The sequence below is a fragment of the Colletotrichum chrysophilum genome (assembly GCF_026319265.1).
Source record: "Colletotrichum chrysophilum strain AFK26 chromosome Unknown scaffold_9, whole genome shotgun sequence".
NCBI lineage: Eukaryota > Fungi > Ascomycota > Sordariomycetes > Glomerellales > Glomerellaceae > Colletotrichum > Colletotrichum chrysophilum.
Genome location: NW_026517296.1, coordinates 44,166 through 62,095, shown reverse-complemented (window position 1 = coordinate 62,095; position 17,930 = coordinate 44,166). Strand labels below are relative to the sequence as shown.

Below are 17,930 nucleotides of genomic sequence, written 5' to 3'. Positions count from 1 at the left end.
CATCATCGTCGTCGTCGTCGTTTTCGGGGGGGCTGTCTCGGTGAGCTCACCTTCCTCCCCCTTCGGTGTTCCGGTAGGCTTACGGCGTCAGCTCGTCTTTGACAAGTCCGGATTCTGCTGGGCTGACGACTCTGACGACTAACAGAGGCGAAGCTCCAGAAGCAGACAAAACGGCGGCGCAGGCGCACGTTCGTTTCGTTCGGGCATTTCGGATCTTTTCCGTCCGTACCTTACGCATGAGGAAGGATTTCTGGACTTTTTGTCCTCCTCCCTCTCCGACTTGTCAGATACTAGGAAGGGTCTTTCTCAATCTTAACCTTTTTCTTTCTTAATTTTCCAGTTGGTCTCGTGTTTCACGGGCTAGAGAAGTTATGCTTGATTATGCCTTGAGGTGACGATGCGTGTACACTTGTTGGTGACTTCGGATGCATAAGCAAAATTGGCCAAGAGAGAGAGGCCTGCGCGGCGCATAGTTCTCAGTGGTGCCTCGTCTCTTGTCTCGTGATGACAACTGTTTTTCAAAAGTTCCGGAAACAATTTGCATAGCTTGCTTACCAAAACGCTTTACTTTCCTGCCTGACAAGAACAGCTGGCAAATTGTGAGCTTGGCGTTCATTTCCAGCACAGCGCACGGGGTATGTGCTGTGCTTCACGAATCAAGAGTAATCCAAGGGGTGTAGTTAGAAAGATCTTCCCTCTTGGGCAGCATCAAATAACCTTGGCCAAGCCCTGACCGGTTCGCAAGGCTCCTTTTTGGATCCGGTGAGCTGGTAACGGGGTGTGCGGTTCCTGTGACGGCTCCTGCGGCGGCGTCGTTGAACGCTGTCGTCGTGCCGGTGTGCTGTCAAGCATCCAAAGAAGAAGGAGCAAGATGGAGGATGCGGAGAAACGGGAAATGCGGACCCCGGCAGCGTCTATTTGGCGGCGCCCATGTCCGAAGACCTGGGCTTGCCCTAGGATTCGGAACTGTTTTCGTTCCACTCGCGTGTAGTAGTTCCTAGGGCTTATTGGCGTTGCAAGGAAGCTTAAACGTCAAATTGAAAGCTGCTCAGCCTCCCCCAAGTCTCGGTTGGGGATGGACTAGACTGAATATCAACGACGGCGGCTGTGGAAGTGGATCAGCGCCGGGGTAACTCATGTTCGGCGCGGGACGACTGTTGCGCCTTGCCCAGCTAACAGCGTTACATCGGGACTGTTCACCCGACTCAAGCATCCCGGGGTCAGACGGCAGCGTGCAATCTCTTTTCGGCAAGGCAAAGTCCCCGCGCGGCCCCACTCCGGCCGCCGTGGCCGGATTGACACATCGAGATCATTAGCAATGAGTCGGTTGCCGTCAAGGGGGGAACTGAACAGAGCAAGAGATCGTCGGGAGCAATCAAGGTTTTCGTTGACGGCGCCGTGACAGGATGGCGGCTGGCACAGTGGCGGAGTCTCTCGTGAATGGCCGGGAGCACCCTCGGTAACTTTTGCCAATCGTTACGGACTGCCTCGAATGTGACTATGAGTGTTTGGAGTTAACCATTCAACTGGCATCATCTGACGTACGACGAGCATCAGCCATCCCGCTGTGGTATCGAACCTTGAGGCTTAGAATTTTGGGACGATCCCCGAGGGAAACTCGCAGCGAGTAGCCATCAGAACAGAGTCTTGAACCAACTCTATAGGGCTTGGCGGGAGCATCGAGATGAAGCGTGTGTTGAAGATGATGCGCAGTATGTCAACTGAACGAAAGATTGCCAAGTGCATAGAGGCGTAGAAGAACATTGGATCCCTCCCTCAGCACGCCTCCAGGATAGGCCTGGGCGCTGGCATGCGGCCGTTGGAGGGGAAATCTTGGCGTCAAGGACAGCGCGGGGGGAACAACCCTGAGCCACTGATAGTGACGCAATTTCAAAGCTGCTTTCAGAAACTCATGTTGTTGAGGGTTCTTCTTGTCTTGGAGCTTCAATGTTTTGTGTGTTGTTTGCGCTCTGCTGGGAGATGCCTGAAGGCCCTGAACTTGTACGGCCCATCGGCAGAGCTTGGGCTTGCAGCTTTGACACGGCCCAGAGAAAAGTCAACCGGTATTCGCGTCCCTGGATCTGCGCGACAGAGCTTTGTCCTTTTGGACCTTGGCAGACTGGGCTAGGCAGCTTGCTAGAATCGGTCTTCTTATGCCAAAGATCCGTATAACCGGACTGTGCGAGTCTTGACCCAGGTCGAGATAGTGCTACTCAGAGACACAGACGATTATCCCAGTGGGCGTACGAATGCACATCGGATCGATATGCGTCATTACATTAGCCAAGAATGAGAAGACAACGGGCAAGTTCCTGCGCAACGTCAGACGAATAGCAAGGAAGACACTTGGTGGTGCCAATGTCCCGAGCACCTGCAGTGAGATGGTTTCATGTTTCTGATGGCGTCAAGAGCGCGCGGGAGAAGCTCAGGCGGAATCCCACCGATAGAGGCAATGAGCTTCCTGCCTCTGGGCAACCTTGTGGGAAGATGGAACAGGGTCTAGAAAGAAGAATGATGTGAAAGCTGGAGGGAAGGGAAAGCATTGCGCGGCCTGCGTTGGTGCTGATCGGCGCTTGTCCCATTGGTGCCGTGTTAGTTGGCGGTTTTGACAAATCGGGACGGGAGGACGGGTCGTTTGCTGGACGGTTTGATCGACGGACATTGCAGTTACCCAGATGTGGTGTGCACGTCCTGGCCGATATCAGAGAAGAATTTGACTGAGATGTCCAAGTATTCACACGTGGGTTGGCGTTGGGATGGTTGCATTCCTCGGTCAGCGGTCGAGGTGTTGACCGACGACGGGGTATCCGTCAGGTAGTAGTGATGGTGGTGGGAGCGCTCGAGGCACCATGTCAAGTCCCTCCTCAGGCGCACATCGAGGAGGGTCCTGAGTGAGGCCTCTTTGGAATGAAAATAGAATTGGCTTGAGGGGAAGGCTCTCCAGCCAATGCCGTGGACCAGAGTAAGCGGTGAATTCGGGCTGAGATGCAGCATCGTCGCAGGGGATGGTGAAGCAGTGCCGAAGCCTGCGGCTGCCGTCAGATAAGCCCCTTCTTGGCGACAACGTGCCTCGTCATCATCAGCAGTGGAAGCGCAAAATCCTTGAGGTGTAATACTTGGCGGTGGGCGATAGGCGCCGCGATGGACTCTCGCCGTCTGCCGTGTGCAAGAGACCTCACGAGAAGCGTGAAGCTTTGCACTGCATTTCTGGGCAGTCGCTCTGCCGGTTCAGAGATGTTAGGGATGAGAGGTGTAGATGGTTCGGGTGTAAGCGGTTGCTTTGATGCGCCAGCAGTTCGGGAGATGTTGCGGGAAGGACAGCCAGCCCAGCAGCAGTAGCACCGGGATCCTGATGGTGGTACCATCCGGCTTGTGGGCAGCAGCGTCCGTGTCCATCATCAGCTCAATGCAGGTGCAAGCCCCTGTGCCATGCTCCAAGTTCTGTGTCTCATGCGATATGTTCCTGCTCCTGCTCCCGCTCCTGCTGGGTGAGGTGATGCTGGGCGAGTGACTGCCCAGTGTCAATGGACGGGCTCCCACAGCAGCGCATCAATGGCGATGGCATCCACTAGCCGCCCTACCCAGGTAGCACGGTAGGTACGAATAGGCGGCTTGTAGCCTGAGGTGCCGTTAGTGACCCGGAAGTGCGCTTATCACAGTGGCGGGAATGGCTGCTGCTGATCGGTACTCCGTTCACTACCTTCGCAGTGTGATGTTCTACGTTCCACATGTTTCGCTTCCTCTCGTTCGTCTAGACACTCCCACAAGCCCCCAAGCCAAGCATTCATCATGGAATGCTTGCGTACGCTTCTCTCTGTCCGCCTTTCATTGCTTCGTGTAGTGCTGTCCGATATCTCCAAAACAAATGTTTCTGACCAAGGCTTACGGCAGCAGAGACCCCAGACCGCCCGCAACGGCACCTTTTTACCTCCGGGAGGCTGAGTCTGAATGTCCAGCCCGCCAACTTCATTGGCTTCTTCACCCAGACTTTCGCTCGCTGGCATTGGTACTTTCCGCACTGGCATTGGCATCGCCAATTCAGCAAAGTACACAACCGCATATGCAGGGTATCGATGTCCATCACCACACGTCGTTTCGTTTCCAGTTTCTCTCTACTAAGCATCCCTTCGGCTTCTCTGGGCCCCTACTCTACCCTGCCCTACCACCACGCCCTCGCCGTGGTTCCTGTCCTCATTTCGTTAATAGAGTTCAGACCACTCTCCATGTAGACTACTAAGAACGCAAAAATCAGTCACTGCCCACGGTCCCAAAGAGGCCCCAGAACGTCGAGAAAAACGAGAGGTAGAAGCCCCTGCGAGCCCACTAGTCCCATCTGCGTAGAAATATGCTCTCTTGCCCTGGGATGCTCCCAGCCCCGGACCCTTCGTACCCATGCATCCACGCCCCAAACGGCATCCCTTCGTTTGCTCATGTTTCTTCACGTTGTTGGCTGTTGCCTCTGCGGCGCGCATCGCATTTGAACATTCGGATGATGCTGAGAGGATGAGTGTTCCTCCGTCATGCTGATTGATGGCTGGGACTGAAGCAGCAGCAGCAGTGAGGCCCGGCCAAGCCCTGGATATTCGTAGGCGCATTCCCAGAGCGCCGGCTTGTCCCAGGGCCCTTCCTCACTTCCATTTTAGCATCCGGGGCTTGTAAACCCTTCGCCCAATCACCTTTCTCCCGATTCTGTCTGACACGCTAGAAAGGGTAGCAGCCCAGATCCAACCTAAGACACTGCAAGGAGCCAAAATAACGACCAGGGGCACCACCACTGTCCACTGACCAGCGTGCCTGGTTAGTCTCTCCGCCCATTTTTTAGCCTTCGTTGGCCCCGGGGGAACGTGTTGGACCGACCGGGTCCGTCGACGCGGGTCGCTATCTCCCCATGCCCATGACCAGTCACTTTTCGCACATTGTAACGCTGCCTGTCTGTATGCCGCTGTGTACAGACGGGCAGATCACCGTCGGACTGAGCCTATGACAGCTTCTCGGCTTCGTGGCTGTGTCTAGCTAATGTATGCCGGCCTACGTATGCTCATCTCTAGCCTTCTCCGAGAGCTGTTGCTGCTCACTGCTGCTGCCCTGGACGGTTGAAAGCTTGTCGTACAAGCTGTCCGCGGCTACCAAAGCTAGCTTCCGGCCTACTCAGCACTCACCAATTGCCAATCCGATAGAGCCTGGCGGTCCCAGCCCAGCCCAGCCCAGCCCAGCTATCTTATGCGTGGGTTACAGGTCCTCCAGGGGTCATCCCCTGCGTGGCTTGACTGTCAGAGAAACAGAGAGAGTTGGCCCGCTGCCCGCACTCCCCCAAGCCAAGATTCGAGTGTGAGGCGGAAGGGGGGGAGAGACAAGAAGAACTGGGAGGGTAGCCAGGGACCGGGGCCCGACTCCCGGGGCGAGACACGAAGGGCACAGGAAAAGAGATGACTTTGTGCTAGTGTATCGAAGTCGATGCCCATCTCTCTCTCCTCTCCTCCCAGCGCCAAGATTCCTGGGATGACGACGTGGGGAGCAACAAGCAGGTGCCATTAAACCCAAAATCCCATGGCAAAACGGTTGGCAGAAACCAAGACAACGCGCCCAAAAGGCAAAGCCACCGCGGTTGAATCCCGTACCGCTGCGTCCTCCTCCTGCTAGCTGGCTAGCTACCCGACGCTTTGAACCTAGTACCGCACCGCACATCCTACTCTCAGCGTGCCACGGAGATGGGCTGCCGGCGCTCACCCGACATTTCTTCATAAGAACCCCGGAGCTCCCACCCCTTCACTACACTCCCCGTCTTCAGCTGCCGTGTTACTCCAACGACTAGCCCGGAGCCTCCCTGCATATCAACGCACAAAGACGTATGTCACACTTCGGCCTGCTCTCTCTGATATAACTAGCACCTCGTCGTCGTGGACCACCTCGAGCAGCCCACGACTAACATTGCGTTCAGTCATCTCTTGAACCACCTAGACGTGCAAGACATACATCATCATGAAGGCCTTTACTGCCTCCGCCCTGGCTGCGGCTCTCTGTAAGCTCCCCTACCCCGAAACTGCCCTCCTCGGCGACTAACACCCTCAGATGCGGCGACGGCGTCTGCCGACCCCGTCCAGGCGTGCCCCAACGACGTCTGCTTCAAGGTCGCGGTCCCCCAGGCCGCCGCCAGCTCTGGCTCCGGCAACCTGTATTTCCAGATGTCCGCCCCGACCAGCTACCAGTGGGTCGCCCTCGGCACCGGCTCGACCATGTCCAACTCCAACATGTTCGTCATGTACACCGACGGCGCCGGCAACGTGACCATCAGCCCCCGTACCGCGCGCGGCCATAACATGCCCACCGTCTCCGACAACGGCGCGGCCCTCACCCTCCTCGGGGGCTCTGGCGTCTCGAACGGCAAGATGGTCGCCAACGTCCTCTGCACCAACTGCGCGTCTTGGAGCGGCGGTTCCATGTCCCTCAACTCGGCCAGCACCAACTGGATCGCAGCCTGGAAGTCCGGCAGCGCCATCAACTCGGCCAGCAACAGCCAGAGCATCCAGCAGCACGACGACCACTCGAGCTTCACCCTCGACCTCACCTCGGCGACCGTCTCGTCCGACAGCAACCCGTTCGCCGGGGCCTCGACTGGCGGCAATGGAAGTGGCAGCGGAAGCAGCGGCGGCGGCTCTACCAGTGGTGGCAGCGGCGTTGTATTTAACGGTGGTGGTGGCAAGTCCGCCATCCTCCTCGCTCACGGCGTTATAATGTCGATCGTCTTTGTTGCCTTGTACCCTCTCGGCGCCATGCTCATGCCTCTGGTTGGCAAGTGGATGGCACACGCTGTCTGGCAGTCCGTCGCCTTCGCCCTGATGTGGGTTGGCTTCGGCACTGGTTATGCCTATGCCCGCGACAACGACTATGTGAGTTGCTTTTTCTTTTGTAAAACCCGGGAGACCGCGTCCCTTCCCATCCCGCGGACGGTCTCCCCTCCCGATGCTCCATCGTCGGGCCACTCATCCCATCCAAGCCCAGAACTGTAAGCTGATACGTGATGTCTCGTAGTTGTTCAATAACACCCACACCCTCCTTGGTACTGCTGTCACCGCACTGCTGGCCATTCAACCGTTCCTCGGCTACGCCCACCACGCCTACTACAAGAAGTTCCAGGGCCGCGGCATCATCAGCCACGTCCACATCTGGTACGGCAGAGCCCTGATGATCCTCGGCATCATCAACGGCGGCCTCGGTCTCCAGCTCGCCAACACGCCCACCCGATATGTCGTCGCCTACTCGGTCCCCGCAGCCATCCTGGGCGTCATGTGGCTCGGCGCCGGAGTCTGGGGCGAGATGCGCAGGACTCCTCGCATGAAGCAGGAGCACAGCCACGAGTCGTCCGAGTCGCAGCAGCGCATCCCCTACCGCCAAAAGAAATAGAGACCGGGCGACGTTGACCGGAACCCGCAGACAACAGAGAAACAGAGACGGACACAGTGATTATTCTCTTGTTACAACATGTTGGTATTTGGGGTATGGCTGTATCGAGATACGCTTGTATCTCTTTAGATAATACCTATTGAGGCCCAAACCGCAACTAACGCAGCTTGTGGTTACTGGGTTTGATGTGTAGCTTGGAGTTTGACGGCGTTAGGTAGCGAGCCAGTCCCCCGATGATGACGGGGGCGGCTATGAATTCATGATCACTTGATCTTTCACTACACTTCACTAAACGTACTAAACGTCGACCAGCTATACGTGACTGGATGCAAGCAAACAAGCGTAGAAGGCATATGTGAAGCGCCAAGATCGGTTGACATGGGAAATCAGATGAAGAAGGTGGGATGATGACGACAAAAGCCAACGTCTGTGAGGTGTGAGGTCATGATGTAAGTGAAAAGACGATGAAGAAGGTCTCGGCACACTAGCCGGATCGCATGGAGCCTAGGCCGGGGAGATGGACCCAAACGTTGGTGTCGCGGGGGGCAGCCACGGAGACTATGATGTCGGTGGACTGACGAAACCGTTTGCCAGCTTGCGAAGAAGCTGCCTGGCCAAAAAAAGTACGTCGTCAAGCGCTTGCTATCCTACGGGATCTAGAACCCAGCTGCTGCTGCAGGTAAAGCAGCTTTGCTGCATGAATTGGCGGTGGGAATCGCATCACGTGATAGCAGTCCACCGCCCACCATTCTTGCTCCTCGTTTCCCCGAGCCGCCAGTGCAGGTGGAGAGAGAGGTGCTCCTTCCACCGAGCGGGCGGGAAAGAAAGACAGCGAAAAAAGCGGCCTGAGGCACCCACAAAGCCCAACCACAGCGGTGATCACTGCGTCGTCCCACCGGCTGGCCGCTGGCTCGTTCACTCTCCAGCTTTTTACGTCCCGACCGTACAAAACCCTCAACCACCTCTGCCGTCCTCACCCCCCATCCGCCCCCCGGTGTCGTTCTCCTCCCCCAATTGAGCCAGCCACACCCACATTCAAGATGCTCGTCCAATTGTCCAGAGCTACCGTGAGTCTTTGCCTCTGTCCCTCGTTGATGATGTTGTTTTGCTGTCGCCCCAAGGAGGGGTGGTGTTGTCGCGGTCGCGCGGTCGGAAGGAAGTGGGAAGAGAAAAAACTGACGAGGATGACCAGCGCGCCGTTTCGGCTGTCACTCGGCTGGCGAGGCCCAGCGCCGTCCAGATGAGGGGATTCATTGCCCCCACGGTCTCGCGGAGAGGTTCGTAAATCCCTTTTCCGATTTTTCCTGTCCTTCGTCTTGTCGCAATTGCCCCGGGGAGATGCGGGACGATGGTTCGTTGCGGTTCTGGTCGGATTGCCGATGCGGCCAAGGGAGACCAAAGCTCCGAAGCTGAGTGGTCTGCGAGTGACGATATCGGTTATCGACTATCAATCAACAACATCGAAATCTGTCACTATCCCACATCGAATCCAGTAGCGAAGGACGATGCCTTCATTGCACAATATCACCCATTACCGACCTCCCCGTCGTCGCCCTCTTCAACCACACTTGCACCCCGCCTTTGTCGTCGTCGATCACGCCTCGCTAACCCCGATACAGCCGACTTCGTCCAGGAGCTCTACCTCAAGGAGCTCAAGGCCTACAAGCCTGCCGCCGTCAAGGACTCCGACGCCCAGGGCCAGGTCCAGACCTTCTCCGTCCCCCAGACCCCCAAGTCCCCCGAGGAGACCGACCTCGCCGCCAGCCTGAAGGAGTACGAGAGCATGGCCGTCGAGGTTGAGGGCCAGGACGCCGCCGTCGCCGCTGGCGGCCAGCCCGTCCAGCACGACTGGCTCATGATCGAGGAGGACGAGGAGGAGCCTCACCACTAGATGTTGTCGTTTAAACGAATAAAACCAACCCTCGATCCGATATAAAAGGGGACCATCAAACTTTTTTACGTCCACCCCAACGATAAAATTTATACGTCAACCGACCCGAAAGACTTTCCTCGTCTTCTTTTTATCTATCTTCCCCCGATGAACAAGAAAAAGTGCTTTTCTCTGCGACTCGAAGAAGGCTTGGATTGTCTTTCACCTGCCGCTTGCCGACGGACCGATGGAACGGGGAGAGCGTTGCTATGTTTTGAAACGAGAGAAAGAGAGGAGTGAGACAGCGTTATGAAACGAAGAGGAGAGGAGAGGAAGGGGAAAACGAAGGGAAGGTGTGCTGGGAGGTGGTAATCCCGTGTATATTGTCCAACTGAACCTCGCTGGCTAGGAAATGCTATCAGCATACACTCATTTGCTTCTGTCCACGTCATACATGGCGCTGGTATTCTTCTATGCTATCTGCCCAAGTCCTTGCCCCCGATATCTTTGCATCGTTGGAGTTGACTGTCTGCCTCAAGACTGCCTCGAATTGCGTCTTGAGCACTTCACCCAGACATCAAAACACACCGGAGGGCATGTGGACCCGGAATCTTCCGGAACATCGTAGACAAGACAGTCGACACCCACAAACACCGACAGCTCGACCACCATGGAATAAGCCCAAACATCGGGGGCATACGACAACCCTCGAATGTGTGCATAATCAGTCGTCGTCTTGCGAAGAGTCATTCTGAAGTGTACCGTCAATGCAAACACACCCATCTAGCAACGAAAACAACAAACACAACCAACGCTATCTATCGCTACGGATCCACAATCAACTTGTTTACTTCAATGCGTTGTTAACCTGAATCGTTTCCCGAGTTCCTGCACTATTTCCCGATGTCGTTTCGCAAAGCATAAAAGCCTCACGTCCTTCCTGGGAAGTTGGCACTGAATCAGCTTTGAAGTAGAAGTAGCACCTCATCCACGGCTTGCTTCAAGCAACGTTCTCGCTCTACTGCTCCGTGGGATCATGGAAATGCTCATCAGTTCTTCGCCTTCATCCAATCGATTTTACAAGTTACCGATTTCCAGCGAACACAAAGCAGTAGGGAAACGGTTCTTCTGTCTTTTTAAGCTAATTAAGTTCATTACAGACAGACGGCGCTTTCGTATTGCTTCCTTCCCCGTTTCCCAGTCTCTCTTTTCTCTTTCTCTTCCTCTGTTTCTTTTGTTGAGATTGTGTCTGTTGCACATCTCTCTCGAGTCTTCTCGGAGTCAAAGCAGCAAAGAAACGCAGACTTCCCAGGTGGAATACGCAGCAGAGCCATGTAGGTTTGGCTCCCAAATTTCTTTCGCCCACTTCTTCCTCCATCAAACCCCCCGACTGCCACAAGAGAAACCGCCTCGTTGTGTATTTTCGTTGAATTCCCTCGGGGAGAGCTCTGGAATGAACCTCAAAACATGCATGCTTGAAAGAGCAAGACGTCATGGAATGGAAGGGCGATTCAGAAACATTGCCAATGAAGAAAATAGTTCACCAATGTTTGAAAAACTGCCCCAGGTATCCAGAGTCTCAAGAAGCATAGTGTGTATAGGCGCTTCAATCAGCTTGGAAAACAGCATTCTGAAGGCCGATCCAGGTTCTCCCTCCCCCGCCAATATTCATCGCTCTGCCCAAAACGCCATGTACCGAATACACCCTTAATTATCACATGCAAAGTTGACCGCCCTTATGCACTGAATCCATGAATGTTCGTTTTTGACTTCGTGATGACGACCGTATGTGTGTGTGTGCCCGCGCGCGCGCATTTGTTTGCAAAGGAAACAGGCTGTGTGATGAACTTTTTCTCGTCCTCAAAATAGAACCAAAAAGACGGAACGGCTGACCAAAGCAACAACACCCTTAGACGTCAAAGTGGCCACCTCCAACCATTTGCTCGTCGTTGGTGGTTGTCCGGACAATGCCACTCATCCGGTTGCCTCTTTGGTTCATGTCTTCCAGGTCGTCCCAGTCGTCATCCTGGTGGTGCGAGTCGCGCATCTCTTCGTCATCGTATCGGTTCTTATCTCGCATGTGATCGTCAAGGGCGCTCTCGTCAACAAAGGTGAAGCCCTGGAAGTTGGCCTGCACAGATGGAGAAAGGGGCGTGGATGTGGCAAAGCCCCTTGAAAGGGCTGCTGCCCGCTCATTCAGAGAGCCGTTGTTGTCCAGTGCATTGGTGAACTCAGGGTCGAAGTAGGACACGTCGGTAGCAGAGGTCAATTTCGGCTTGAATGGCGGGGTGATGAGCTTCTTAGCTAGGAGCTCCCAGTCAATGTCGCCAAAGAATGGGTGGCGCTTCAGCTCTTCAGCATCATCCGTGGCACCCAGGCGGTGCTTGGGGTTTCTGTTGAGCAGCCCCTTGACGAAGTTGCGACCCTCCTGCGACAGAGTGTCCCTTGGGAAGCGGACCTTGCCGAATGCGATGTTCTTATACATCTGCTGGGTGTCCTCCGCGTAGAAGGGGCTCCATCCACAGCACATCTCGAAAACAAGAACACCCAGAGACCAAAAGTCGACCATCTTGGTGTATCCTGACTCGTCGAGGAGCACTTCAGGGGCGAGGTACTCCGTCGTGCCGCAAAACGTGTTGGTGGTGTCGTTCTTGGTCAGATTCGCCTTGGATAGACCGAAATCACAGAGGGCAATGTGGCCGTTGGCGTCCAAGAGAATGTTCTCCGGCTTCAAGTCTCGGTAGACGATGTCGTTGTTGTGCAAGTGCTGGATGGCCAAGATAAGTTCTGCGATATAGAACTTGGCTCTTCGCTCATCGAACCTGCCCTCCTTTTGCAAGTGCCAGAACAACTCTCCTCCGGACATGTAGTCGGTCACCAGGTATAGATCCGATGGTGTTTGGAAGGAGAATTTCAGACCCACGATGAAGGGTGAGTCTGACATGGCCGTCCGGACCAAAATGTTACGTTCGCCGACGGTATGGGCCACTTCTTTCTTCTGGACGATAACCTTCTTGGACAGGACCTTCATGGCGTAGATCCGTTCGGTATCCTTCTTGCGGACTTGGTAGACCTGCCCAAACGTTCCCTTTCCGATGAGCTTGAGAATCTGAAAGTCCTCAGGTCCGAAATGCTTCCTCTCCGTGCGGTGGTAGATGGCTTCAACATGGATTTCACCCGTCGGAGCGTTCTCGGCCATCGTGTCGGCGTGTCCCTTGAGCGCGTACCACCCACGAACCGGGTTATTAGAGTCCCTGTTCGCCTGGAAGTCGACATGACCAAGGAATTCCTCGCCATTCGCGCTGTGATCATAGACCGAAATATCCACCAGCATGTTGGAGTCGACAACGTCACTAGCTTGGGTTAGTCCTGGGATGATGGAAAGATTGTGATGCCAACTTACAATTCTGCTTCGGCGTCCCACTTGGGGCTAGTGAAGAAAAGCTTGGACTTGTTGCGGAATGTGTTGTAATCGGAAATGCTGGTGTTGCTGCTTTGTCGGCTACGCATGGGGATGGACATCGCCGGCCGTCCAGAGTCGCTTCCTTGCCTCTGGATCGGAATACCTCCCATGGACGGCGGCGGCAGGTTCACATGCTCCTCTTCCTCCTCAACAGAACGCGGACCTCCTGAGATAAGCTCGCTTCTCTGGAAGACAGCGACCACGTAAGGGTCTCTGGCACGCCTCAAGCCCTTCGCCTCAATAATCTTGATCGTGAGCTTTCCCTTCGCTGCAGGCACTTGAGCACCGGTTGAACCTCTGGGCGTTTGTGTACCACTAGGAGGAACCGTCTCATTACTGCTTCTTTTAGAGCTCGACCGCTCCTCAGAAGGCTGAGCAGCTGAAAGGGCTCGAGTGGGGGTTGGTGGTCCGCTCTTTATACCCGCGACTTGTGTTAGCTTCTTGAGCTGATCAAGTGAGGAAGAGTTGTCAAGGAAAGAGGTTTCCTGCGCTGAACCGATCTGGGAATGTGTGGGAGACATTGGTGTGATGTTGGGTTTGGGGAGACTGGGATTGGATATGTGATGAGCATGCACTACTGATGTAGTGACCATGCTTGAGGGTTGCGACATGAGGGTGAGGCTGCGGCACTTGGTCGATGAGAAGTCTGATGGGTGTTTTTGGAGCAACGGTCGCGCAGATGAGGATGCAGCGGACCGTCCGTCCCCGTGCCACAATGACAGACTTCTCGTGGGACGTCCCATGGACGACCTTCGTGATATCGGCGGAGTCGGGTACTGATGAGTTCCCGGCAATGCCTGTGCCTTGGATGCAGTGTGTTGTGACGGAGCTCGCGGCGCGGGACGGGGGAGTGATGATGACGGGGATATTTGTTCAGAATCGCCACAGGGCACAGCAACCACTGAGCTGACCTGAGAGGCCGTCCCTTCCTTCTCGACTTGTTCGGTTGAGGGACCGGAAAGAGACTGCCCTCGCATAGAATCCGACGCGACAGGGGCAGATACAGAATTGTGAATAGAATCTGTACGAACCTGGCCGAAGTAGCTCATGATGCCCGGCAGGCGTTTGTCATGGAGGTCGGGCTGAGGAGTCGCCACACCGGAGCGGGGCGTGTCAAAGCCGATTTGATCCGCTCCATCATCGTCAGCCGGAGCGGCAGCCCTGTTTCGGTGGTCAACAGTGAGGTTCATCATCGTTGGCGTTGGCATGAGCGCAAAAGCATGCAATCTGCGTTGCGGATATAACACAACAGAGAAGAGACGAGCGCGCTGGGTAACGGAGCGAAAAGCGGAGGCAAATTTGGAGGACGGAGCTAGCTCATGACGGCTGCCAAGCCCATGTCCGGTCTGGTGGGGACAAGTGCAGTGTTGGAGACAGGTACTCGGAAGTAATGGTAACGAAGCGGAGAATAAGAGAGGTTTTTGGACATGTATTGCTTATGACGGAAAAGGACGGGGAAATTTTTTCGACCTTTTCGGCGCGGGTGGCCGCAAGGATGCCGTCGCAATACCTACCCGGGTAGTGCGATTTGAGGGGGATGATGCAAAGGACCAAACGAGAGTTGTCGAATAGGAAAATAGGCAATGTGGATTTTCGTTCCGAGAACGCCCCGTGTCGCGTTGACTTGAGCGTCTTTGATCACTAGTCAAGGCCTTGCTCCGGGGGTCTTGGTGAAGACGATGGCGGGGCAATGTGCTGGGCGGTCGCGGACATGGAGGGGGAGAGAGGGGGGGGGGGGGGTAAAGACGGATGAGGGGGAAGTAGAGGGGCAGAGAGGTTGGAGGATAGAAGGAGCCGGATGCTGACTGGTGAACGAAGGCAAATTGTTACCACTACAAAGCTGCCACTGAGACCAATGTCGCTACTGCCGTTGCCGCTGCCGCTGGGCATTGGGCGAGTCAGGCCTCAACTATGATAAGCCTCTTGCAGCACTGGTACTGGCACTGGCTCTTGCACAAGCGGCCCCGTCTCGGCTCCTCTATTTGCAATTCTTGGTCCTGTTGCCGCACTGGCGGCCGAACCAAAGGTTCAGGTGGGCGTGGCGGCATGGGGTAAAGGTACCACCGCACCACCGCACCGCACTGCAGGGCAGTTAAAGGTTGGTGAGGTAAGTGGTAGGCATGGCATGTAGGTAAGCAGGGGAAGGGTTGGGACGAGGGGTAATGCGGTGATTTGCATGTGCAAGAGACTGTATTTGGTCGTGAGGGGGACCTGGAAGCGTCGTATATCACACGCGACATGGCCCTCACAGGAAAGCCAACTGCAGACTACGACGCCCCCAAAGCCGTCAGGTAAGATTGTCCGGCACCATCAATCAGAACGGGCGCGGGGGAGGGCCATGAAGAGGCAAACCAGAACAGAAGGCGGGCTCAGACTAGATGCCATAGTCAAGGTACCTTAGCTTGACGAGGAGCCGTGGCGGTAGGAACAACCAACACCAGAGACGCAAATGCAGAATCAGACTTGAGCAAAGACGTGAATGCGCCTGCTGGTCTCGCAGATTTGCTTGCAGCCTCGGACGATTGTCCGGGATCGTCTGCGGTAGGCTGAAAAGGGCCGTTGACGGCAGTCTGATGCCACCGGCACTAGCCAGAATGGGGAACTCCAGTCCTTCCCAAGCTCCAGGTGCGGGAACAAGCAATGGAGGTAGCAGTGGGTGGTGCGTGTCCCAAAAAGCTCCTCGTTCGCCAGTCACCCCTCCATCGCCACGCTTTTGGGTAGCATGTGTGTGCCGCGAAGACAAGCCGCAAGGAGGGGACAGCCTTTGAGATGGGAGGCTTATTATCAAGGGTCCAGTTCCAGGCCCAAGACCAACTCCGGCTTCAGACCAGGCACCGCAGCCGCGCTGTCATAAGAGAGAGCTTGCGAAAGAAGCCCTCATGACGCACACTGCGGAGGGCCAGATAATGAAGAATTGCAGAGACGAAGACGTCTGCCTGCCACTATGAAGAAATCCTTGTTGGATGCCACTTCCCCAGCTGGAGAGCAGTTACACCAACGGGGCAGGGGAGGGGAACCAATTAGGAAACGAAGGGCATGGCCGATATCAAGCGAATGGCGGACGAAGAGCGTCACAACTCAGACTCGGACTGGTCTGAAGGAGGCAAACTAGCATCCTAGGATTGACTAAGCCAACTTCAAAGGCAGGCAAGACCACTGGGCTGGTGGATGATGCTTTTCAGAACAGAAGGCTGAAAGGGTATTCTTTTTTTGTGGAAGACGAGAAATGCTGTGCAATGCGGCCGCAGCAAGGAGGGCCGAGGACTCTGAAGGACAAAGGCCGTGGCAGATGCGAAAAGCAGAGCGCGGGTGCGACAGAGGTATCGAAATCCGCATCGATCGGTGTGTAGGGAAAGCAAGGCAAGGCAAGGCAAGGCAAGGCAAGGCGGAAAGTAGTAACGGAATGGAAAAGTGCACTCACTTGGGGGTTGGGCCTGACATCATCATTGCCTGGGTCGCCCGCTTCAACAAGTCGAAGCCACCGGTGCTCGTGTTTGCATGTGCGCCCTCGGAGCCAGACATGGTGGGCTGCTAGTCTGCTGCTGCTGGCTGTCGGGGAATCCTGTGATGGTGGTGGAAGCGTAGAAGGAAGGCCTAGTCGAGGCAGAGGCCCAGATCCGTGGTGGGCGTCAAAACAGGCCAAGATATCGCAGCGTTGTCGGATCGATTGGTCGACGAAGAAGTTGCGCGGCAGTCGTGTGTGGGTGGATGACTGTCGCGCAAATCGGCGGCGGGAGCAGAGATGGTGTTCGGTGGTTGAGAGTGAGAAGGAAGGCGACAGTTCGGCGGTGGTGCGTGGTGCGTGGGTGTTGTGATTTTTTGGAGTTGGAATTGGAGACTTTTTTTTTCCTTCCCGAATAGCCAGGAGGGGTGAGAAGTCAGGAAGTGGGATGGAGTGGAAGTCGGCGACCGCCCACTGCCTGACGACGGTGAGGAGGGTGTTGACTGTGTGCGTCCCTGTCGTGGGTGGTGTGTGCGTGGGAGTGGATGCAGGTGGGTGGAGGGAAGAGGGGAAATCGCGAGTGAGTCCAGGTGAGGCCTGTCGTAGCCACCTCACCTCAGTCTCTTGTCTTGCGCTGTTGCGTGTTGGCTGCTCCGGACTGGCTGGCCGGTGCTAGGGACAGCAGTGCTGGGTGGCTTGCGGTGTAGGTACTTTGAGACGGAGCGCAGGTATTTTGACAGAGCCCAGATGCCTTGGCAAGGTGCAGGCGAATGGGAGAGGCGGAGTGTGAGGTGCTGAATAGAATACTGGAGTCACTGATGTGGTGGTGGACTGGTGACTGTGTTCCGCAAGACGGTAAGGTCAGGTAAGGTAGAGCTGGCTGGCAGGTCGTGTGGGAGTGGGGCGAAGGCGACAGCGCAACGCGGTAGAAGGCAATGGACTTGGCCCAAGGCCCGAATATGCCAGGGAGTCTGCGATGCGACCGTCCAGTGAGAGTGCAGCTGCCCCGGTGGGCGGATCGTGAAGTGGCACCGCGGGCGGAGGAGGGTTCGTGGTTCGTACGGAGGGGACCCGATGTTGTTAGGTTGGCTGGGGACCTGAACGAGTCGGGTTTGCAGCTCAAGGATGGTTGGATGTAAGTGTTTGACGGACGGCAAAATGTGATGCCTGGCGGCGATATGAGATGGCTCCTGCCGTCAGGTCGGTGCCTGGTGCAGGTGGTGCTGGGGCGAAGAGGTTTTAAGAAGGAAAGTAGCCAGGGGATATCACTACCCGCGTGCCTGTTAAGGCAATAGAAGGCAAGGTAGGTATCCAGGCGTCCAATTCGAACCCAAGGGGACCAAGCCTCAGGTTGACGATACCATGTGCGAGTCCAACCAAAAAAAGCCTGAATCGACATGGAAAGAGCGGCCGGCGGCCAAAGATATGGAACTCCACAATTGGGTTGCCTTTCCTTCCACTTCCAGCACACTGCACACTGCACCAGCGGAGCCGCCCTGTGCGCCAGATGCCTTTAGCCCTGTCCAGTGCCGTCAGCCCGGCATGCCTTGCTCAGCACTCCGAGGTTGACGGCAAGACGGGAAGGGGGGGATGGAGAGTACCTGCCTGCCTGTGCCTTTCAATGCCCCTTCCATCTCAACAGCCTCAACAGCCTGCCCGGACTGCATTCCACAAATCAACGGCAAGTCGATGGTCAGGTCTGGGCTGCTCTGGCCTTTTCCCCAGTTACACCTACCTTTACCCGACTTTCAGGT

General features: G+C 55.8%; 3 protein-coding genes across 3 annotated transcripts; 2 read left to right on the top strand and 1 right to left on the bottom strand.

Moving 5' to 3' along the window:
- Nucleotides 1–5,979: 5,979 nt before the first annotated feature.
- COL26b_001868 (uncharacterized protein) lies at nucleotides 5,980–7,401 on the top strand (the record flags this gene model as incomplete). The annotated part of the gene is made up of 3 exons (XM_053174805.1): nucleotides 5,980–6,019; nucleotides 6,070–6,887; nucleotides 7,030–7,401. 3 exons carry the CDS (start codon nucleotides 5,980–5,982, stop codon nucleotides 7,399–7,401), a joined length of 1,230 nt encoding a protein of 409 aa, XP_053041100.1.
- Nucleotides 7,402–8,749: 1,348 nt separating this feature from the next.
- COL26b_001867 (uncharacterized protein) lies at nucleotides 8,750–9,292 on the top strand (the record flags this gene model as incomplete). Its single annotated transcript, XM_053174804.1, has 2 exons — nucleotides 8,750–8,837; nucleotides 9,021–9,292. The coding sequence occupies 2 exons, from the start codon at nucleotides 8,750–8,752 to the stop codon at nucleotides 9,290–9,292; spliced, it is 360 nt and encodes a 119-aa protein (XP_053041099.1).
- A 1,888-nt stretch (nucleotides 9,293–11,180) lies between these two features.
- Nucleotides 11,181–13,927, bottom strand: COL26b_001866 (uncharacterized protein; the record flags this gene model as incomplete). The annotated part of the gene is made up of 3 exons (XM_053174803.1): nucleotides 11,181–12,624; nucleotides 12,675–13,234; nucleotides 13,766–13,927. The coding sequence occupies 3 exons, from the start codon at nucleotides 13,925–13,927 to the stop codon at nucleotides 11,181–11,183; spliced, it is 2,166 nt and encodes a 721-aa protein (XP_053041098.1).
- Between the last annotated feature and the right edge of the window lie 4,003 nt (nucleotides 13,928–17,930).